Consider the following 24,809-nt stretch of genomic DNA (forward strand, 5'->3'; position numbering starts at 1 on the left):
TCACGTGACTGATGCAAGCCCGGGTAATTCAAAAAAATATATAAATATATATAAATCCAACTCAACATTTATAAATGGCCCCTTTAAAGTTTCGGAAGATTGCAGTGTTGGGGTATAGATCAGTTGGTGAGTGTTTTTGATTTTCTATGTTTTGGGAGGAGGGGGGGTCTCGAGGGGATTCGACGTCCCCATGGAGACCGCGCGCGGTTGCAAAATCCCCTCTATTATTTGAAAATATTATTTATTCCAAATGCTGTCAACCAGAAACAAAAGGGTCTTCCGTCGTGTTTCCACGGGTAGTTTTCACTGAATCTGCAAATCTTGTGTGAGGAGAAGGGGGTTGGTTTTACAAATGGAGAAGCTCGGTGGTCCTGTTTAGACCAGACCATTCTCAGCACTGCCTTTTTTCCTCTCTTGTCTCGGCTACACCCTTCCTCTCCCTATTGTTGAACGCACTACACTACCCCTTTTTCAATTTTTATTTTGCCAGAATGAAAAGTTAGCCTGGAGTTGAGGGGTGGGATTCCAAACCCATTACATTTTTGAAATGGTTCAGAGTTGCCTGAGAACGTGCCCTTTCTTGTCCCTGTTGCCCAGCTACAGTTGTGGATGAGTTGTAACAGGAATCACGTTTACTGGGCGACTGTTATCTCTCACCAGCTTATCTCTTAGTCGCAGTGATTTTTTTTAAATATAAAAGAGCGCATTTCAAACTGGTTTTGTGTTGGAAGCCGTCAGATAAATATAATTCCCTTGAAAAGAGAAAGTGCTGCTTACACTTTTTGTTTTTTGAGGGGGTGGAGGATGGGAGGAAGAGGTCCAAAATGTTGATCTAACTTTTAAGTTTATTTATTGTCATAAGCAGGCTTACATTACTGTGAAAATCCCTTGGTCGCCACACTCCAGCGCCTGTTTATATTTTATTTATTTATGTCACAAGTATTCTTACATTAACACTGCAATGAAGTTACTGTGAAAAATCCCACACTCTGCTGCCTGTTCGGGTACACTGAGGGAGAATTTAGCATGGCCAATGCACCTAAACAGCACGTCTTTTCAGATTGTGGGAGGAAACTGGAGCACCTGGAACATACAGACTCCACACAGACAGTGACCCAAGCCGGGAATCGAACGCTGGTCTCTGGTGCTGTGAGGCAGCAGTGCTAACTACAGTGCCACTTTGCTGCCTGGGTACTGAGGGAGAATTTAGCATAGCGAATGCACCTAACCAGCACGTCTTTCGGACTGTGGGAGGAAACTGGAGCACCCAGAGAAAAACCACGCAGACGCGGAGAGAATGTGCAGACTCTACACAGACAGTGACCCAAGCCGCGAATCGAATCCGGGTTCCTGGTGCTGTGAGGCAACAGTGCTAACCACTGCCGCTTAACATGGTTTTAAAATAATTAGCACACGCCTATGTGTTTTTTAAAGTGAAAACTTTGTATTTGTTAATGGCGATTTGTCAGAAATTACTCAGTAAATTGCATTTAATGTAGCGCTTGTTATGTAGGCAAGTGCTGCAGCCAATTTGCACATCTCGATCCCACAGACAAATTAGGTTGAATTCCCAATGTTGGTCAGGAGAGAAATGTTGGTCAGAACACTGGAGGTGCTCCCTGCGTCTCCTTATAACAATGCAATGTCTTGCACCTATCTGAAGCGGTGGAAGACGTTTGAAACCTTGCATCGCGTTTCAAGGATGGTGCCTTCAACAATGTAGTGCTTCCGCAGTATCAGTCTAGATGATTTGCCTCAATTTTGGAAAAAGGCATGAATCCACAACCTTCTGACCCAGAAGTGAGAGTGCTACCAAGCTGATACTCACTTTTTACCACAAGACTGCCATTAAAAAGGTAATTCTGGCTTGGTCAACATGTAAACTTTGTATACATAATTGTGTTAAATTGAGCCTTTCTTTCAGTCCTGTTTGGTTAGTGGTTTTCCAGTCTCTTCTGTTTGGAGGCTCTCTGCAAATATTGATGTGCTCCAGATGATCTCCTGTTTCAGGAAGTTAAATAAGAAAGAACTGTGTGGACCCACTACGATTCTTTCGTTGACCCCTAAATTGTACAAACTGTTAGTTTTAAAAACCTGTGGTGTAATGCACCAGCTAACCCAGTTATCCCTTTGTTAAAGACACATAGAAAACCATAGAAACCCTACAGTGCAGAAGGAGGCCATTCGGCCCATCATTCCCATGATCCATTCAATTCTGAATATATAATGGAAATACATTTCAGTTTCTCGAGCTTCATTTAAATATTGCTTCATTAAATGTGATGGTCAGGGGAACTTTAAACACCATCCCCTTGTATAGTAATGGTTCTGGATTTACCTGTATTTCGATTTGAACTGAAATCTTTGTGGTATTCTGACTTTAATGTTCTGGCAGAAAAAAAATCCTTTTTTTTTTATTGAAAAAACTTACAAGTACAGTAAGATTGTGCTTTAATGTTATATTTATGACAAATGTTAAAGAAGAGTTTTGTCATTCTAAAATATATTACTTTGTAAACTCCTTTTGTAGGAAAGTCATCGCTGACAATCCAATTTGTAGAAGGACAATTCATCGATTGCTATGACCCTACAATTGAGAATAGTGAGTATGGTATTTGTCAGGGTGTTGCAAAGATCATTGAATGTTTAGGGCATCACAAGGTGACTGAGCAAGTTTGGAGTTAACACTGAGATTGGGAGTGTCTTGGCAGTTTCTTTTCCTCCTCTGCCCCTCCCCTGAAGATGTTGACCTATGCTGGGATATAGTATGGCTTCTCTTCTGTCTGGTATGTTGTCCATGTGATCCTTCATTTGTGACCCAAGACAGTGAGTGTTGGCAGGCAATTTGATGATGAGGATATCAACACTAAGCCAGAACCTGCCCTGCATCAGTGTTCATGCAAACATATACCTAGAACAAAGAACAGTACAGTACAGCACAGGAACAGGTCCTTTGGCCCACCAAGTCTGTGTTGACACAGCTGCCTTTCTAATCTAATATTTTCTTGCCTTCACATGGTCCATATCCCTCTATTCCCTGCCTATTCATCTATCTATATAGATGCCTCTTGAATGTTGTGATAGAATCTGCTTCCACTCCTCCGGCGGTGTGTTCCAGGCATTCACCACTATCTCGCCTCTCAGTATTCTGGGATAGACCTTATTTGGCCCTGGAGACTTGTCCAGCTTATTGCTTTCCAAAACCTCCAATACCTCCTCCCTTTTTATCTCACCATGTCCTAGAATGTCAACATCCTGTCTTCTGCAATTTTAAAATTGACCAGATATGTGTGCACCTCATGGTATAACCTCGGGTGCCTTCTCAGTGTCTGTTGATATCTGGGATGGCATGATGGTTGGCGCTGCTGCCTCACAGCGTCAGTGACCCAGGTTCAATTCCAGTCCCGGGTCACTGTCTGTATGGAGTTTGCACATTCTCCCCGTGTCTGCATGGGTTTCCTCCGAGTGTTCCAGTTTCCTCTCACTGTCCAAAGATGTGCGGGTCAGGTTGATTGGCCATGCTAAATTAACCCTAGTGTCAGGGGAATTAGCAGGGTAAATATGAGGGGTTACGGGAATAGGGATTGTGGTCGGTGCAGGCTTGATGGGCCGAATGGCCTCCTTCTGCACTGTCGGGATTCTATCATTCTAGTGTTAGAGGCTAAACTACTGTGATTTCTGTTGTCTGAACTTGACTGACTTTTGAGGCAATCATGCTGAAATATATCTTTCTTGCAGGTTTATTGGTAGAACACGTGGAGCTATCAAACATAGGTTGTAACCCATCTTTAAAATATATGTCTACTTTCTCCTATTTGTATGTTTTTTCAACTATTTTGCAGCTTTTAATAAAACCATAAACTTTGATGGACAAGACTTCTATCTTCAACTGGTGGATACTGCTGGGCAGGTGAGATTTGAATTGTAGAATTTAACAGCGCAGAAAGAGGCTATTGGGCCTCCTGGCTGCCAAGTAGCCATCCAGCCTAATCCCGCTTTCTAGCTCTTGATCCGTAGCTTTGTGCATGTCCAAGTACTTTTTAATTTAATGCGGGGTTTCTGTCTCTACCACACTTCCAGGCAGTGAGTTCCGGATTCCCACCATCCTCTGGGCGAAAAAAAAATTCACCTTGAATATCCCCCTGACCTATTACCCTCAATTTCTGTCCACTGGTTATGGGCCCCTGAACCAAGGAGAATAGATCTTTCCTCTATTTAGACCCCTCATTATTTTATACACTTCAATCAGATCTCCCCGCAGCCGCCTCTGTTCCAAAGAGAGCAACCCCTGCCTCTCCAATCTTTCCTCATAAATAAAATTCTCCAGTCCTGGTAATATCCTCGTGAATCTCCTCTATAACCTCTCCAGTGCAGTCCCGTCTTTCCTATACCACAGTAACCAGAACTACACCTGGAACTTCGGCTGTAGCCTAACTAGTGTTTTATACTGTTCCAGTATCATCTCCCAGCTCTTGTATTTTATATCTTGGATAATAATCTTATGCCTTCTTAATTTACTGTGTATTCCCTTCCTTTATAAACCTTCTCCAAATGCGTTACTTCACACTTCTCCAGACTGAACTCCACTTGTCAATGTTCCATCCACCTGATCAGTCCACTGACATCTTCCTGCAGTGTACAACTTTCTTTCTCACTGTCACTGCAGAAGTCTTAATCGTACCTGCTACCTTCAAGTTTAAATCATTGATACCTACAGCATGGTGGCACAGTGATTAGCACTGCTGCCTCACAGCGCCAGGGGCCCGGGTTTGATTCCTGGCGTGGATCACTGTCTGTGTGGAGTCTGCATGTTCTCCCCGTGTCTGCGTGGGTTTCCTCTGGGTGCTCCGGTTTCCTCCCACAGTCTGAAAGACGTGTTAGTTAGGGGCATTTGCCATGCTAAATTCTCCCTCCGTCTACCTGAACAGGTGCCGGAGTGTGGCAACTGGGGGATTTTCACAGTAACTTCATTGCAGTGTTAATGTAGGCCTACTTGTGACAATAAATAAACTTAAAAGGCTGTTTCCCGATTGGAAATAGCCTTCCAGTTACACAGCTCCAGCTAGTGACACTTGCTGCAGATATGGTGCCAAGGTCACAAGAAGCATCCAGAATTTCCCACATGGCACAGGATGTGTAGTCCTTGGGGCTGAGGTTCCCTGCCATGTCTTTACTTTCTAGACTGTTAGAACCACTTAAAAGGTACTCACCAGGTCTTGCTGTCTCTTGCTTCCTCACCCAGACCACTGATTTTGTAAAAGATCTGAACAGCACGTATTCCCTCACTGCCAATTTCTCCGAGTGAAGTACTTTGCAGTACTCCATTGAACTGGGCACTGTGCAATCTGATGTGTGGACTAGCACCAGATTTGGAAAATGGAATGTGATAGATTTTCCTGTGTATTTAGCACATTGTAGGAATGTGTCCACCATCCTGAAAAGGCTTACTTATTTTTCAGCCTTTCAATGCCTGGTTTGTGTTGCCTCTTGTTTTGGTTTTTAAAAATTCATTTATGGGATGTGGGTGTCGCTGGCTAGATCAGCATTTGTTGTCCATCCCTAGTTGCCCTTGAGAAGGTGGTGGTGAGCTGCCTTCTTGAACCACTGCAGTCCGAGGTGTAGGTGCACTCTCAGCGCTGTTAGGGAGGGAGTTCCAGGATTTTGACCCAGCGATAGTAAAGGAACAACAATATGTTTCCAAGTCAGCATGGTGAATGACTTGGAGGGGAACCTCCGAACAAAGAACAATACAGCACAGGAACAGGCCCTTCGGCCCTCCAAGCCCGTGCCGCTCCCTGGTCCAAACTAGACCATTCTTTTGTATCCCTCCATTCCCACTCCGTTCATATGGCTGTCTAGATATGTCTTAAACGTTTCCAGTGTGTCCGCCTCCACCACCTTGCCTGGCAGCGCATTCCAGGCCCCCACCACCCTCTGTGTAAAATATGTCCTTCTGATATCTGTGTTAAACCTCCCCCCTCCCCCTTCACCTTGAACCTATGACCTCTCGTGAACGTCACCACTGACCTGGGGAAAAGCTTCCCACCGTTCACCCTATCTATGCCTTTCATAATTTTATACACCTCTATTAAGTCTCCCCTCATCCTCTGTCTTTCCAGGGAGAACAACCCCAGTTTACCCAATCTCTCCTCATAACTAAGCCCCTCCATACCAGGCAACATCCTGGTAAACCTCCTCTGTACTCTCTCCAAAGCCTCCACGTCCTTCTGGTAGTGTGGCGACCAGAACTGGACGCAGTATTCCAAATGCGGCCGAACCAACGTTCTATACATCTGCAACATCAGACCCCAACTTTTATACTCTATGCCCCGTCCTATAAAGGCAAGCATGCCATATGCCTTCTTCACCACCTTCTCCACCTGTGACACCTTCAAGGATCTGTGGACTTGCACACCCAGGTCCCTCTGCGTATCTACACCCTTTATGGTTCTGCCATTTATCGTATAGCTCCTCCCTACATTATTTCTACCAAAATGCATCACTTCGCATTTATCAGGATTGAACTCCATCTGCCATTTCTTTGCCCAAATTTCCAGCCTATCTATATCCTTCTGTAGCTTCTGACAATGCTCCTCACTATCTGCAAGTCCTGCCAATTTTGTGTCGTCCGCAAACTTACTGATCACCCCAGTTACACCTTCTTCCAGATCGTTTATATAAATCACAAACAGCAGAGGTCCCAATACAGAGCCCTGCGGAACACCACTAGTCACAGGCCTCCAGCCGGAAAAAGACCCTTCCACTACCACCCTCTGTCTTCTGTGACCAAGCCAGTTCTCCACCCATCTAGCCACCTCCCCCTTTATCCCATGAGATCCAACCTTTTGCACCAACCTACCATGAGGGACTTTGTCAAACGCTTTACTAAAGTCCATATAGATGACATCCACGGCCCTTCCCTCGTCAACCATTCTAGTCACTTCTTCAAAAAACTCCACCAGGTTAGTGAGGCATGACCTCCCTCTCACAAAACCATGCTGGCTATCGTTAATGAGTTTATTCCTTTCTAAATGCGCATACATCCTATCTCTAAGAATCTTCTCCAACAACTTCCCCACCACGGACGTCAAGGTCACCGGCCTATAATTACCCGGGTTATCCTTCCTACCCTTCTTAAATAACGGGACCACATTAGCTATCCGCCAATCCTCTGGGACCTCACCTGCGTCCAGTGACGAGACAAAGATTTGCGTCAGAGGCCCAGCTATTTCATCTCTCGTCTCCCTGAGCAGCCTTGGATAGATTCCATCAGGCCCTGGGGATTTGTCAGTCTTTATATTCTCTAACAAACCTAACACTTCCTCCCTTGTAATGGAGATTTTCTCCAACGGTTCAACACTCCCCTCCGAGACACTCCCAGTCAACACATCCCTCTCCTTTGTGAATACCGACGCAAAGTATTCATTTAGGATCTCCCCTACTTCTTTGGGCTCCAAGCATAATTCCCCACTTTTGTCCCTGAGAGGTCCGATTTTTTCCCTGACAACCCTTTTGTTCCTAACGTATGAATAAAATGCCTTGGGATTCTCCTTAATCCAAGTGGAGGTGTTCCCAGGAATCTGCTGCTCTTGTCTTTCTAGGTGGTAATGGTCATGGGTTTGGAGGGTGCTGCCGAGGTGAGTTCCTGCAGTGCATCCTACAGATAGAGTGGCAGCCAGATGAACTGTCAGTGGTGGAGGGAATGAATGTTTGTGGAAGGAGTAGCAATCAAGTGGGCTGCTTTGTCCTGGATGGTGTCGAGCTTCTTAAATGTTGTTGGAGCTGCACCCATCCAAGCAAGTGGAGAGTATTCTATCACACTCCGGACTTGCGCTTTGTAGATGGTGGACAGGCTCTGGGGAATCAAGAAGTGAGTTACTCACCGCAGAATTCCTAGCCTTTGACCTGCTCTGGTAGCCACAGGATATATATGGCTAGTCCAGTTCAATCTCTGGTCAGTGGTAACCCCCAGAATGTTGCTAGTGGGGGATTCGGTGATGATAATGCTATTGAACATCGAGGGGATTTGATTAGATCCTCTCTCATTGCCTGACACTTGTGTGGTGCAAATGTTACTTGCCACTTGTCAGCTCAAGCCATGTTCATTCCCTTGACCACCAAACTGAAGTTTCATTTCTTTCTCTTGTATTTTTTTTCTGTTTCTGCTTTTAGGATGAATACTCTATATTTAGCCGGTCCCACACTGTGGATGTTCACGGCTATGTTTTGGTTTACTCCGTAACATCAATGAAGAGGTGAGTAATCTATGTTAAATGACTCGGAAATAAATGCAACAATTTTCAACAAATTGGTTAATTTTTGATTTAAGCAGTTGATTTGAGGAGCCAAAGAAACCTTGATTTTGATGGAAGTTAATACTCTCTCTGGACTGATTTTGTTTCACGTGGGCACTTGTAGCAAAGATCAGATGCCAAATAAAGCTCTTTCTGCTCTGCCATACATCTTTCTAGTCTGCTTTGGACCCTTATTTTTGGAAATAAAGGGACACCTGGCTTCATTAGTCAGCCCTCAAACACACCGAGTGGGATTTTTGCCGTGTGTTTGGCAGAGGCAGGATCTTCTGGTCCTGCCACTGTCAATGGAGTTTCCGGTTTTATGCACTCCCAGCTGCCAGGAAACCCACCGGTGGGATTGGGCAGAAAATTCTGACCATTTGGGTTGTTTTTTTGAAATGGATAAGTGCTTCTGTGGCTCAAATACATTGTTCATTGTACCACTGAACAGTATTTTTAAATTATACTGATCTGATTTCAATGGGAGTAGCAGCTAGAACATAGGAACATGGAATAGGAGCAAGAGAAAACCAAGTGGCTCATCAAGTCTGCTCCGCCATTCAATATGGTCATAGCTGATCTTGGGTTTCAACTCCATTTTCCACCTGTTCTTAATTACCTGACAATCCAAAAATCTATCCACAACTCGCTGAATTCCAAAGATTTGCAACCCTCTGAAGTAATGTTTCCTCATCTCAGACCTAAATGATCCCCCCCCCCCACTTATTCCGAGACTCTCACCATGAAACAACCTCTGTCTACCCTGTCAAGCCCCCTCAGAATCTTGTAAGTTTCAATGAGATTGTGTCTCATTCTCCTAATCTCCAGACAATATGGAGCTAATTTAAAAGTAAAGTTTATTTATTAGTCACAAGTAGGCTTACATTCACACTGTAATGAAGTTACTGTGAAAATCCCCTAGTCGCCACACTCCGGCACCTGGTCGGGTACACTGAAGAAGAATTTAACATGGCCAATCCACCTAACCTGCACATCTTTGGACTGTGGGAGGAAACCGGAGCACCCGGAGGAAACCCAACAGAAATGGGGAGAACGTGCAAACTCCACACACACTGACCCAAGCTGGGAATCGAACCTGGATCCCTGGTGCTGAGAGACAGCAGTGCTAACCACTGTTTACTCACTCTCATCTCCGGAACCAATCCAGTGAATCTTTGCTGTACTGCCTCCAATGCAAGAATATCCTTTCTTAAATGTGGAGACCAAAACTGCACATTATTTTCCAAATGTTGTTTCACCAAAACCCCATACAACTGCAGCAAGATGTCTTTATTCTTGTTCTCCAATCCCCTTGCAATAAAGGCCAACATGCTTATTTGCCTTCCTAATTGCTTGCTGCACCTGCATAACTGTGTTCCTTGAACCAGCACACCAAAGTCTGTTTAAACATTAACACTTAAAAGTTTTGCATCTTTTTTTAAAAAAAAAACTGCTTTTCTATTCTTACAAGCAAAGTGAATAACTTCACATTTCCCTATATTATATTACATGCCATCAAAAGTTGTGCTGAAACATGCAAGTGTGGGCAGAACAAGTTTAAGCTATGATGATCTTCATCATGGAATAGCTGTCTGAGCTGTTAAGTTACAGCTATGAATGCTTACTTGAGAGCAGTGGAATTATACCCCAGTGTTTGCTTTCAGAAAAGGAGGCAGAAAATTTGGGAGGGCAAGAGGGCACTCTGTAAAATTCTAGCCACTAGCCATTGTGAAAATGTGGCTTCTCCCAGTCTATCAATTCTTGGAATATAGAAACCAAGAGAACAAAAATGCCAGGACAGTATCTATCATTCTAGAATATATATCGACATATTGATTGTAATATTTTAATCTCCCTCTTTTTCAGTTATCTCTTGTCATTTTGTGTAACTCGCAAATGGCATGAACTGAATATGAATTATGTGCTAAAATTATTAGAAATGTCAGAACTTGAAATCCTCTGCAGTGGGGCTAGTTTTTAAATAAACCTAACCTATGGCAAGTTTTTAATTCTCCTCCAATAACCGTAGCCATGTGTCCATTCTTAATCCAAAATCTCAATCTTGAATTGGTAGACAATGTATTTGACTTTGGGATCCGTTGTGGTTGAGTCTGCTGTGGGCTTCTCCCAAATGCATTCTTTAAATTGAGTCACTAAACTGGATAGGGAATGGGAACTTTTTTCCCCTCCCCCTCTGAGTGGCCGCCATTTGCAAACGTAGTCCAGGTTGATGATCAAACTTTGTTTACCTACTGTGGAGGAGAAGGGGAATTTGAGTGACCAAAGTGAAGCATTGGGTCATTTTTCAATCTGAAAGGATTAACATAGAACATAGAAAGCCACAGCACAAACAGGCCCTTCGGCCCACAAGTTGCGCCGATCACATCCCCACCTCTAGGCCTATCTATAGCCCTCAATCCCATTAAATCCCATGTACTCATCCAGAAGTCTCTTAAAAGACCCCAACGAGTTTGCCTCCACCACCACCGACGCCAGCCGATTCCACTCACCCACCACCCTCTGAGTGAAAAACTTACCCCTGACATCTCCTAACCCATTGGAGGTAGGAAAGGATGGAGAGGATTTCATGCACTGATTACTCATGGATAACAGTAGCTGCTGCTTTTAAATCTGTAACCTTTTGTTGCTGATGTCTGCCTTCTGGATTTTTTGTTGCAGTTTTGAAGTGATTAAAGCAATTCACAGTAAACTGCTGGATATGGTGGGAAAAATCCAGTGAGTATTGGTGACTTCAGTAATGTTTTATTTTTCGAGCTGATTTTGTGTGGTCCTGACTGTGCCTGGCACATTACATTCTGTAATGGGTCACTGACTACTGTACCTACTATAGTGGCAGATGTAGAGTGAGTGCACTTAGCCATGGGTATGACTGCAAGTTTTTTTTTATATTACACTTTTATTCCATCATTTGAGTGGTTAATAAATGTGGTGAATAGTTGAGGCTTCAACACAGTTTCTTGCGGAGACCACCAGACACATCCTGCCCATTAGCCCTACTCTCTTGTCTCCTGTTGCTCAGCAAATTTCCTAATCAAGTCAACAATTTGCTTTCAATTCCATTAGCTTCAACTTTAGATGACAGTCTCTTATGAAGGATTTAATTGAATGTCTTTGATTTGATTTATTATTGTCACATGCATTAACATACAGTGAAAAGTATTGTTTCTTGCACGCTATACAGACAAACATACCGTTCATAGAGAAGGAAAGGGGAGAGTGCAGAATGTAGTGTTACATTCTGGAAGTCTCTATAAGTAACATCCATAGATATTCCCCTGTCCACTACTGCAGTCACTTAAGAAAAAAGAAAATTACAACACAGGAACAGGCCCTTCGGCCCTCCAAGCCTGCACTGACCATGCTGCCCGACTTAACTAAAACCTCCTACCCTTCCAGGGACCATATCCCTCTATTCCCATCCTATTCATGTACTTGTCAAGACGCCCCTTAAAAGTCACCATCGTATCCGCTTCCACTACCTCCCCCGGCAACAGGTTCCAGGCACCCACTACTCTGTGTATAAAATCTGCCTCGTACATCTCCTTTAAACCTTGCCCCTCGCACCTTAAACCTGTGCCCCCTAGTAATTGACTCTTCACCCTGGGGAAAAAGCTTCTGACTATCCACTCTGTCCATGCCTCTCATAATCTTGTAGACTTCTATCAGGTCTCCCCTCAACCTCCGTCGCTCCAGTGAGAACAAACCAAGTTTCTCCAGCCTCTCCTCATGGCTAATGCCCTCCATACCAGGCAACATCCTAGTAAATCTTTTCTGTACCCTCTCCAAAGCCTCCACATCCTTCTGGTAGTGTGGCGACCAGAATTGAACACTATATTCCAAGTGTGGCCTAACTAAGGTTCTATAAAGTTGCAACATGACTTGCCAATTTTTAAACTCAATACCCCGGCCGATGAAGGCAAGCATGCCATATGCCTTCTTGACTACCTTCTCCACCTGCATTGCCACTTTCAGTGACCTGTGTACCTGTACACCCAGATTTCTTTGCCTGTCAATACTCTTAAGGGTTCTGCCATTTACTGTATATTTCCTATCTGTATTAGACCTTCCAAATGCATTACCTCCCATTTGTCCGGATTAAACTCCATCTGCCATCTCTCCGCCCAAGTCTCCAACTGATCTATATCCTGCTGTACCCTCTGATGGTCCTCAACACTATCCGCAAATCCACCAACCTTTGTGTCGTCCGCAAACTTACTAATCAATCCAGTTACATTTTCCTCCAAATCATTTTTATATATATATATATATTACAAACAGCAAAGGTCCCAGCACTGATCCCTGAGGAACACCACTTGTCACAGCTCTCCATTCAGAAACGCACCCTTCCACTGCTACCCTCTGTCTTCTTTGACCGAGCCAGTTTTGTATCCACCTTGCCAGCTCACCTCTAATCCCATGCGACTTCACCTTCTGCACCAGTCTGCCATGAGGGACCTTGTCAAAGGCCTTACTGAAGCCCATGTAGACAATATCCACTGCCCTACCCTCATCAATCATCTTCGTCACTTCCTCGAAAAACTCTTCTTCAAAAAATTCAATGAATAGCTAAATCATTGATGTTTACACAAAGATTTTTTCCTGTGAAGGGAATGCCAATCAGTCACTGCACCTTGACATAGCAGCCGGCTATCATAAAGATGTGTCACATCATCTTTATCTTGTGAATTGACAGAATGGGAGAAGCCACACTATCACAATGATTAGTGGCTGGAATTTTACAATGTTCTTGCATGTTTATCAGAGGGTTATCAACACCAAAAAGGTAATTTAACTCCTGGTGCTATAAGCATCTATTCAAAAGTTCATCTGATAGCTTGATTCTGAATCCAATAACTTCTTTCCAAAGCAGACCTGTATATAATAAAAAGCAGACTTGTCCTGTGCCTAAGATTTCACTTTATGGGCTCCTGAGTAAAGATAGAATTGAAGAAAGCAGTAGAGTTAAGATTGGACAGGCTTAATTCGCAGTGAATAAAATTTTGGGATTTGAATTTCAGCTCTGAATGAAACAGTAAATCAAGCTTGCATGAAGTTTGTTTAATCTTAAATGAGAGTAGCTAGGAGGACGATTGAGTTAGTAGCAAACTTGCAGAGTTTTTTATACCTTGAAATCATGGCTCAAGTCATAAAATTCTGGCTTGTTCATGGTGTTCGTCAGGCAATCTGATATCATGGGGAAGGTTTTTAAGTTGAGGAGAGTGGTGGGAGAAGTAGAGCTGGGTGTTGGACCAGTGCGGAAGCTGACCTTGGGTGTGTAGATAATGTCAGTGCAGGGTATTGAAGAGGGGAGAGGCAAGCATGTAAGGGATCTAGAAGAAGGTATTCCTAGAGATGTATTAGTCGCATTATGATGCGCAGGAGTGGAACCACCTGAGGAAGCTCCATCTGAGGAAGCTCCACTTGAGTCAACCATAGAGGAGGCTGACATGATTGACTATGTTGAATGTTTGAAAGGTTGAGGAATGCTGAAGCATCAAAGTCGGGGAGGATATTGTTAATGATTTTGACAAGTGTACTCTCGGTGCTGTTGGCAGGGTGGAAACCAGACTGAAGTTCTGGGAGAAGTGAGCATGCAATTGGATGGTATCTTGTACAAGGAGGGGAAGTGAGAAACTAGGTGGCTGTTGAAGGTGATGGATGGATCGATCAAGGGTGTTTTTTTTTTAATGAGTAAGGGGTGATGTTGACTGTTTTGAAAGGAAGATTGTGCCTGAGTAGAGTGAGTTATAAACCGTGTTGGTGACCACTGGGAAGTTGTCAGCAATTGGATGGGTGTGGAATGGGTCATGACTCAGTTGCTAATGGTCGTGTGGGATTGAACCATACAGACTAGAAGGTTCCTGGTTTCACTTGGGCAATGATATGGATTCCTTTGGCAATGGAGGAGAAAATAATGATTCTCATTTCGCTTGACTATCCAATAATCTCTGCTAGAATGTGTATCGCATGTTGGGTCTGGCTTGATTGTGATTCTCCTACAGCTGACAAGCTCACCATCCCTCATTTTCTAAGCTTGTACATGAAAAACATCCACTTGGGCAAGATACTGGAAGGTGATGATGCCCATGGAACATATGGCAGAGTAATTTAGCACCTTCAGAAGAGATGGGTGGGAAACATTTAATTCAGTGTTGTCTTTGTCTATGGAGTGTCTAATAAGTACTCTGATTTCAGTATTGATGTATTAAAATATTGTACTGTTTAAATAAATCTTCCTCTTGTTTCTGTTGTTATACTCCCCACATTCAGTCCAGCACACGTCATCGTGGTTTCCATCTGTAATAGTAAAGATCAGGAGTGATTTGACTTGCTTGTGATGCACAGAAACTTGGGCTGCAAAAGATTTTTGAGTAGGCTTTACTTATTTCCTGATAATCAGCTTTTGGCTCCCGTTATTGTGAACATACTTCACTGTATAATTACAGAACAAAACTCCTGGCACACACCGTCTGGCAACAGATTAACTCTTATTTACCGAGCCTCTTTTGAACTCAAATGATTCTAAGTATTGTGGCATTCAGAACATTTCATTGGATGCTTTTCTTGTGCAGTGTAAAATGTTGCCATGCCCCTTAAAGGGTTAGCGATTACTTTCATCAAACATTGACAAAATAAGTGGAGAGAGGAAAATGCAACACTTTTTGTAATGTGTGACAATGACCAGTTAGAAAGCTCTCGATTGAAATGTAGCCACCCTGAAAGACAGTTATTCTGGTTCAGAGATTTGATGGCTTTTTAAGTGAACAGTTATGCATGAGGGAATGGGTGCAAAATGCATTTGACTGTTCTTTAACATCACTTTATTAGACTAGGGCATGAAAAATTTATGCATGTGTTTTTAATGGTGCTGATAAATGCATGCTATTTAATGCAGCTTATACAAACAGAAGTGACAGATGCAACACACTGTTCATTTGTACAGTGCATGTCTTTTTTCCTTCTACCTGGTAAGAGCGATAGTGATGATTTGTCGGTGCGAGATGATATCTGTTTTGGACAGGTATGTTAGTCTACTCACAGCACAAGCTGTCCACTAGAAGGAATGACTCAGAAGGCAGGAACCATCCAAGAGTTAGTAATAACTACCTGTTCATAATTATAATTTATTCAACCCTCAGCCGGCCATCGTCCCCACATTATGCTCCACCTCTTGAACCTCCGTGTTTTTGCCAGATGTGTAGGTGAGTAGTCAGAACATGCATATAAATAGTTACTTTTCTTGCATTCATTCACAAGTGTCTTTCATGCATGAAAATGATTGAGATGCTTTGAGCAAATGTAGACAAAATGTAAGGCCAAATTGAAGTATATATGATTGAAAAATATTATAGACTACCTCTGTTTAACTTTGAATTATCTCTCCAAAATGTAAATCTGACTATTAGCTACCACTGAACTTTGAATTTTGGCGTTGGTGAAGGGGAAATCTAACTTGGTCAACTTCTAGTTAATGGATTATGACCTGAAATCTAAAGCCTCCACTCTAATGTTGAATTGACTATTCACATTAAGCAATTCTTTTAGGCAATTATATTGCTGTAGTCTGTTCGTTCTTTTACTTTGGGAGTTTGACTAGAATCTTGAACTTGGATCAGAGACTTAAACCTAGGAAATGTTGAATCCTTAGATTTACCATTGGCTGTTTTAAAGGTGCGTTATCAATTTACATTGGAGTGCTGAAAGGTAAATGAGAGCACTTCTACTACCAGAAAGTCCTGTGTTTTGCAGGCAGAGGCTACCACCTTATCTTCTCTGGCAGCCTGCACATACCAGTGATGGCTATTCTTTGTTGTGTTTTATTTTCTGATCAGTGTGCATCTTTGGCAGCGATTGAATGGCTGGAATCATCAGGCTTGTCTTAAAACAACTTCATATGTAAAAGCATGTTGATGCAGTTGTTTTGGACTGTGGAATCTGCTTTTAAAATCACCAGGAGCCCTGGCCAATATTACTGATACTGATTACCAATATTTGCTACCAAATAAACCTGTTGGACTTTAACCTGGTGTTGTGAGACTTCTTACTGTGTTTACCCCAGTCCAACGCCAGCATCTCCACATCAATATTACTGAACCATTTCTTCAAGAGGTCCTGTGATATTTATACAGAAATGAGTGGTATTTCAGCTGGGAATACTCTCCAGTATTGTTGAAGTGCTTGGCTGCTGCAAGCTAGTCTCAAAATGGAGACTTGACATGAGTTGTGTATTTTTGAACCAAGTTGTTCATTAGCTGATACTGAGAAGCTCCTGTTATCCAAGTTTTCGCTAAAGAAAATGCAGGATTCTGGCAAATGAACTAATGTGGGCTAGTGCTGGTGGCACAGTGGTTAGAACTGCTGCCTCATGGCGCCAGGAACCTGGGTTGAGTTCCAGTCTTCGGTGACTGTGTGGAGTTTGCATGTTCTCCCAATGTCTGCATGGGTTTCCTCTGGGTGCTCCGGTTTCCTCCCACAGTCCAAAGCTGTGCAGGTTAGGTGGATTGGCCATGCTAAATTGCTCCTTAGTGTGCCAAGATACGTAGATTAGGTGGATTGGCCATGCTAAATTGCTCCTTAGTGTGCCAAGATACGTAGATTAGGTGGATTAGTGGGGTAAATGCATGGGATTATGGGATAGGGTGGGTAAGATGCTCTGTCATAGATGCTCTATGATTCTATTGCAGACTTGGATACACTGATCACTGAAGAAGAAAATTGCTATTCTGATGCTTCATTTGGTTTTTCAAAGTGCAGATAAAACTACTGTTCTTTTCTTTCCATCCTTTAGAATACCAACTGTGCTCGTCGCAAATAAAAGAGATCTTTCTAAACAAAGGTACAGAGTTTTATTTGCTTAGTAGCCCTGTTTCTATGTAAAGTCTTGCTATGCTGATGTGACTTTACTTTTGTTCCAATCTATCTTGGGATAATTAACATGAGTGGCAAAGAAGAGATAATGGGTTGGATTCTCCAATCTTGTCCGTGGCTGGGATTCTCCAGTTCTGCGGCTGGGATTCTCCAGTTCCGCTGTTGTGAATGAAGATTTGGCTGAGCACCAAATTCTCCGTTCTCGCTGGCAGAGTGTATGACACCAGAGAATTCCAGCCAATATGTTTCAAGTGCATTTTTTAGTCCATCAACAAAAAAGATTGTATCTGATCTAGTTCTTGAGAATCAAGTGAGGGATGTAGGTAATGGGAAGATAAGGAAATGTCTTGCAAAAATCAGAGGAGGGAGAGAATAGTGAAGCATGATACCAGATTGAGGGAGAACTGTGTGAAATAAATCAAACTGAATATAGAGGAAACAAAATAGAAAGGCAAAGAGGTGATATGGAAAACATAGGGAAGAAAGTAATAAAGGATTTTATAAGCATGAAGGGATAGGACATTCCTCAATGTCAACTCATTCTGGTGGTAACCATTAATCAGAAACTAAACTGGACCAACCATCCCCACCTCCCCCCTCCATCTACAAGATAGGAGTTTAATGAAATACTTGAAGTTTGACACCAACCAGGACAAAGCAGTCCTCTGACTGGCTCCTTATCCACCACCTTAAAAATTCACTCCCTTCATCATTGATGCATGTTGGCAGCAGTGTGTACCATACACAAGATGCATGGCAGCACCTCATCAAGCCTCTGGCAACATCATCTTGCAAACCCTGTGACCTCTACCATCTAGAAGGACAAGTGCAACAGATGCATGGGAATGCCACCATCTGCAAGTTGCCCTCCAAGCCACACCCCATCTTGGAACTGTATCCCTGTTTCTTCACTGTCACTGGGTTAAAGTCCTGGAGCTCCCTACCTAACAGCACTGTTGGGAGTACTTTCATATGGACTGCAACCATTCAGGATCATCTTCATGACGGTGAAGATGGGTAATAAATGTTGGCCTTGCCAATAACATCCAGAGTCTGTGAATTAATTTTTTTTAAAAAGAAACAGGAAATCCTCTCATGGAGAATGAAGGAATGGCAGCAATGTTAAATGAATATTCTACCTCTTAAGCTCCAAATAAAATAGACAGACCTTGAAACGAGAATCCTGAAATATTGAGGGAAGTCGATATGGAATAGAAGAGGCTCTGACCACAATCTTTCAAATGTTCTTTGATATGGAAGTTGTGCTACTGGACTAAAGGTTTGCCAGTGTTGTGCCTCTGTCAAAAAGGGATAAACCAGGTAACTGTTGACCTTTCAGCTTAACATTGATGATGGGCAAGCTTGTAGAGGCCCTAATACAGGATGAAATTAATGGTAGTCTAAAAAGACATGGGTTAATTGTGGACAACAACCAACATGGATTTATTATAGGCCAGGCATGTGACCCATTTGAGTTATTTGAAGCAATTAGACGATATTGTGAAAGGAATTGAGCAGAATGTCATATGTGTTTTCAAAAGGTATTTATATCACGAAGAAAGCTTGTTAAAATTGACGTACACAGCATTAAAGGGAATGTGATAGCATGAATAAGAATTTTGTTTTAAATAATAGAAAATGGAAAGCAGTAGTTTAAAAAAATACTGCAATGTTGGAAAATGAAATAGAGACAAAAAATGCTATAAATAATCAAGTCTTGCAGCCTCTGTGGAGAAACGGAGATGGTGTTTCAGGTTAACTTCCTGATGAAGGATGCAGTTAGAAGATTGTGGCCAGTTCTGGGTGCCTTATTTCAGAAAAGATGTAAAGACCATGGAGTATGCAAATAAGATTCACCAGCCATCCTGTAAAACTAGTTCCCCTCAGCCCTGGTATCAAGAAGATTTCATTACAAAGAAGGTTTCATAAATCATAGAAACCCTACAGTACAGAAAGAGGCCATTCGGCCCATCGAGTCTGCATCGACCACAATCCCACCCAGGCCCTACCCCCATATCCCTACATATTTACCCACTAATCCCTCTAACCTACGCATCTCGGGACACTAAGGGCAATTTTTAGCATGGCCAATCAACCTAACCCGCACATCTTTGGACTGTGGGAGGAAACTGGAGCACCCGGAGGAAACCCACGCAGACACGAGAAGAATGTGCAAACTCCACACAGACAGTGACCCAAGCTGGGAATCGAACCCAGGTCCCTGGAGCTGTGAAGCAGCAGTGCTAACCACTGTGCTACCGTGCCGCCCACGTTTAGCCTCTAGAGAAGATCTGCTGGGTGCTGATAAACTCTACTGTGATCTGAAGGTTACACTAGTGGGTGCTAGGGGTAGAAATTTAAGATAATCATCAAAAAGAGCAAAGAAAGATATTAGAATTAAGATAAAATGGCCAATCAGAAACTATGCTAGAATCAGAATCCAGAATAGTTTTTTTTTTAATGTGTAAATATTTGAAAAGGAAAAATGTAAAAGCATATGGGAAATATGCCAGGTAATGGGACTGTGGAGATGGGCACAATGGAGGATTTTTGTATCTCAAATGTCCAATGTGTGTCAAAAAGCAGTGTTAGTGGGATCAAAATCTGGAGCAGAATTGGAGTGCTGCTGCTTGTCTGCCCATTTGGCTTTTAGATCTCCATCTACAGCTTCTGCACAAAATGGGCAGAGCCCTTTTTAATGAGGGACACATGCACAGCCCCACCCTCTCAATGCTGTTTTTATTTCTACCATCAGTTCCCAATCCCACCCAGGAAACATAATGGTCACAAGTCAAGAAGCAGCCATTTCCACTAGTATGTTTAAGGGATCGGTGCTGGGGTAAAACTGCAGAAATGTTGCTTGTATTTGATAGTTCTGTCTTTTTTTTCTTTCTGCTTGCACAATTTCAAAGTGCTTATTACTTTATAATGTTCTGAACTCTTAAGGGGCTTTTAGCATTGCACTTATTTTTCATGGGAGAACCCTTCTGGGAATTTCAGTCCAATGTAAGAAGCAAGCAGCTGCAGGTTGAAGGAGAACAAAATTGATGGGAGGCATGCTTGCAGGGATCTTTACCCTCCCAATTGAGTTTGTGGTCCCTAAACAACATACCTGCAGCTCCCTGAGGAGCAGTCTGTTTGAAGGCTTCAATCCTCGAAGGAGGTTGTCTCCGTTGTTGCCTTGCAACAAAACCTGGAACCAACGGTCACAGGGTGCAACATTGCTTATTGCAGTCAAAGTCACTGTAGCTCTGGACGTCTTTGTCACTGGTGACTACCAGAAGAGATATTGGTAACCAATTTACCTGTAGCTCATGCTTCCATTTAGCAGGTAATTAATGCCATAAAGCAAACACTTTCACTTGCCTCATTTGACTTCCAGAAACAGCAGGGTAGAGCTCTGGGATTTGGATTGAATACAAGATTCCCCAAATCCAAGGTGTCGTTGGCTGCACCCATGTGGGTTGCTCCATGAAAGCACCTGCTTTCATGAATTGTGAGGGCTTCCACTCCACTAACGTGCAATTGATATTTGATCATCAGGAGCAAATTATGCTGCTCCGTGTCCATTTTCCTAGCCGTTGCCATGATGCTTTTATCTTGCACTAATCTTTTCCAATGCCAATGGAACAGTTTGGGACAAAAGCTATACTTTGCATACTTGGTTAGTAGCTCTTGGCTTGTTGCTTTTCATGACTACCCATGCTCGTCAGTCAAACTGCACTACCATCAGTTTCATGCGTCAAATATAGCCTTCATCAAGCAGGTTATTGATGCCCTCCATTGATGATTCTGATACCTGGATGTAATCTGGTGAATTCCTGTCCAAGTCGGTCAAGTATCATGGTGGATTGATGTATACTGCAAAGCTGATCTGCAATAAGGACAACATAAGGTGCATTACTAAACGAGTGTAATGGAATGGACATTGATGACATGGCGGACCAAATTTTGTCCACCAATGTGAACACATTGGACCTCAAATCATTGACAGATGGTTGGCTTATATGGATACCAGCCCAATAACATCTCGGGCTATTGATAAGAGAGATGGTTACCTATAACTAATGTTATAAATGTTTCCAGAGCACTATGTAACCATTTAATGTTGTACTGATATAGATTGGGAAGTTCATTGGTCTGCATTGAGTTAGCTGGGGAAGGGGATGGTGGGTGGTTTCAACTGACCTTTTATGCTTCCAAGGTTAGGGAAGAGGCAGAATCAGCTAGGCTTCCAGCTCCTGATACTGCCCAGAAAGCCTTGTTGCTAAGTGTGCATGCACAGGCTCAGGGTGGTTTGCTTGTGTGTGTTTCTCTACCCAAGCTTAGATTCCTAACATTCATTTGAGTCCATGTGTGAATTGTCAGTTATGTTATAGAGTCATAGAGGTTTACAGCATGGAAACAGGCCCTTCGGCCCAACTTGTCCATGCCACCCCTTTTTTAAACCCCTAAGCTAGTCCCCATTGCCTGCGTTTGGCCCATATCCCTCTATACCCATGTAACTGTCTAAATGCTTTTTAAAGACAAAATTGTACCTGTCTCTACTACTACCTCTGGCAGCTTGTCCCAGACACTCGCCACCCTCTGTGTGGAAAAATTGCCCCTCTGGACCTTTTTGTATCTCTCCCCTCTCGCCTTAAACCTATGCCCTCTAGTTTTAGACTCCCCTACCTTTGGGAAAAGATATTGACTATTTAGCTGATCTATGCCCCTCATTATTTTATAGACCTCTATAAGATCACCCCGAAGCCTCCCACACTCCAGAGAGAAAAATCCCAGTCTATCCGGCCTCTCCTCATAACTCAAACCATCAAGTCCCGGCAGCATTCTCGTAAATCTTTCCTGTACTCTTTCTAGTTTAATAATATCCTTTCTATAATAGGGTGACCAGAACTGTACACAGTATTTCAAGTGTGGCCTCACCTATGTCCTGGATAACTTCAACAAGACGTCTCAACTCCTATATTCAATGTTCTGACCAATGAAACCAAGCATGCCGAATGCCTTCTTCACCACTCTGTCCACCTGTGACTCCACTTTCAAGGAGCTATGAACCTGTACCCCTAGATCTCTTTTGTTCTGTAACTCTCCCCAACGCCCTACCATTAACTGAGCAAGTCCTGCCCTGGTTCAATCTACCAAAATGCATCACCTTGCATTTATCTAAATTAAACTCCATCTGCCATTCGTCAGCCCACTGGCCCAATTGATCAAGATCCTGTTGCAATCCTAGATGACCTTCTTCACTGTCCACTATGCCACCAATCTTGGTGTCATCTGCAAACTTACGAACCATACCTCCTATATTCTCATCCAAATCATTAATGTAAATAACAAATAACAGTGGACCCAGCACTGGTTCCTGAGTGTTGTGTTGAACTTTTAGAACTGGGAGATATTTTTATGGGGGTGGAGAAAGTAAATGCTTCCAACTTTAAGAGCTAACAAACTCAAACATGTAGTATTATTTTTCTTTGTATAAATTGGACCTTTTTAAAAAAAATAAACTTGAACAAAAGACTTTTTTTTTTGAAGAAGTCCATGGGATGATGTTTGTGTTCGCTCCTGTTTCCATAGGGTGGTGCAGACTGAAGAAGGGAAAAAACTTGCAGATTCCTGGGGGGCTGCATTCTTGGAATCCTCAGCAAAACAGAATGATGTAAGTGACTAGGGAGAGTAATGTTGATAGCCTGCACGTTCCCATTCCCCAAAGGAGGCAATATAGTACCTGATTGGTAAGGGTGGTTAGATCTAAAACGAGTTTTATGCTGGTGCTGTTTTGGTTTGAATTCGTGGATTCTAAACCAGTGTTCATGAGACTGTTCCCCACATTTATGCTTTAAATCTATTGTACCTTGGGGCAGAATTACACAAAGGATGTGGAAGCCATAGAACGGGTGCAGAGGAGATTTACGAGGTTGTTGCCGGGATTAAGTGTTATGCCTTATGAGGATAGGTTGAGAGAGCTAGGTCTTTTCTCCTTGGAGAGGCGAAGGACGAGAGGTGACCTGATAGAGGTGTATAAGATGTTGAGAGGTATTGATAGAGTGGATTCTCAGAGGCTTTTACCCAGGGCTGAAATGGTTGTCACGAGGCCACAGGTTTAGGGTGCTGGGGAGTAGGTATAGAGATGTCAGGGGTAAGTTTTTCACTCAGGGTGGTGGGTGCGTGGAATCGGCTGCCGGTAGTGGTGGTGGAAGCGGATTCGATTGAGTCTTTTAAGAGACTTTTGGATAGGTTCATGGAGGTTAGTAAGATAGAGGGTTATAGATGAGCCTAGAAGGTAAGGAAATTGTTCGGCGCAACTTGTGGGCCGAAGGGTCTGTTTGTGCTGTAGCTTTTCTATGTTCTAGAATCATGGACCCCAAAATTTATGTTCCAGAATCCAAACTTAAACTAATGCCAGTGGTGGCTATAGTTTGGCTGTCTAAATTTGTTGCAACAGGATAATATTAATAGTGTGTGGGTCTGATTTAAAATGACTGGTTAATCCCCAAGTGTGACTGCTGCCAAATATGTTACACAAAGCACTTCTTGCTAGCGTTACTGCAACAGTTCACACAAAATTCAATGCAATGGGATACTGGAGTGTGGTGGACTACACACGGTAGAATTTCTACCATGCAGTTATTGCATGCCTCCAACAACCGCCCACCCCCCCCAATAGATTTTCTTTTTAAAAAAGTATTTTGCTTATCCATTTTGAGATGTCTACTGTTCCTGGGTGCATCATTAATAGGGCTATATTTGAGTACAAAACAAATGCACTCTTTGAAGAACTCTGCGTTTAGACCATTGTCTCCTTAAGGGGGCTGAACAAGTGCTGCACATAAACAGATGAATTTAGCTAACACTGCTGATATTGAGGTAAAATGTTAAATTCTATACACAGCCAAAGTGAATTGGTGTTAGGTTTAGGTTGTTTCCCAGCGGAGCCACTGTGGTACAGATGGGTGTGAAATGGCCCAATCCAGTATGTGTTCTTGTACTGTAACCTGTAGGTTACACTGATTTGCATGTGCAGTTCAAAACCTGCACTTTGGATGTGGAGCAGTGGCACAATACTGAGAGCTATAGAACTAACTTTTAAATCAAAGGGTGGGGAAGAGGACAGACATCTCTATGCCACAGTATTTGAAGACAGTAGGCATTTGGCAATATAAAAATGCTGAAATTATTGAATTGCTTTTCTCTTTCAGACGACAGTGAAAATCTTCAAAATGATGATCCAAGAAATTGAAAAAGCAGATGGGTACACACAGAACAGGAAATGTGACATGATGTAATGTGGTTTGTGAAAATGACATTCCTCTGGATAGCGAAGAAGGGAGGCACCTACGAGTTTGTTTTCAAACCCAATCGTTTGGTGAATGGTTGCCTATAGCTAAAGTGACAGCACAGAGGTCCACTACAACTGTTTTGCACTAATCAGCTCAGATTGGCTTGATTTACTAAATCACTCAAGTTGCTACATAGTATTGGTCATTTGTGTTATTCTTAATTTGTGATGTGCTAGTCCTGGCATAGACTAGTAGTTTCCAAAACATTCTGAAAGGTATTCTGTACTGAGGGGAGGGAAACCTGTCAGTTTTACAATGCAGAATTCTGAAGAGGTTTTATTGA

At 42.7% G+C, this 24,809-nt stretch overlaps 1 protein-coding gene across 1 annotated transcript; it reads left to right on the forward strand.

Moving 5' to 3' along the window:
• Positions 1-24,472, forward strand: LOC144481823 (GTP-binding protein Rheb-like). Its single transcript, XM_078200976.1, has 8 exons — positions 1-126; positions 2,531-2,602; positions 3,843-3,910; positions 8,173-8,255; positions 10,974-11,030; positions 17,104-17,151; positions 22,764-22,845; positions 24,386-24,472. Exons 1-8 carry the CDS (start codon positions 75-77, stop codon positions 24,470-24,472), a joined length of 549 nt encoding a protein of 182 aa, XP_078057102.1. The 5' UTR covers positions 1-74.
• Positions 24,473-24,809: the final 337 nt, after the last annotated feature.

This window comes from Mustelus asterias, chromosome X, assembly GCF_964213995.1.
Source record: "Mustelus asterias chromosome X, sMusAst1.hap1.1, whole genome shotgun sequence".
In the NCBI taxonomy this organism is placed as follows: Eukaryota; Metazoa; Chordata; class Chondrichthyes; order Carcharhiniformes; family Triakidae; genus Mustelus; species Mustelus asterias.

What these genes read in the sequence shown, in the direction of transcription:
- LOC144481823 (XM_078200976.1), top strand. Translation starts at nt 75, where the DNA reads ATGGCCCCTTTAAAGTTTCGGAAGATTGCAGTGTTGGGGTATAGATCA. An exon ending in TGGTGGATACTGCTGGGCAG is followed by an intron (nt 3,911 to 8,172) that starts GTGAGATTTGAA and finishes TTCTGCTTTTAG; the next exon opens with GATGAATACTCTATATTTAG. An exon ending in CCTCAGCAAAACAGAATGAT is followed by an intron (nt 22,846 to 24,385) that starts GTAAGTGACTAG and finishes TTTCTCTTTCAG; the next exon opens with ACGACAGTGAAAATCTTCAA.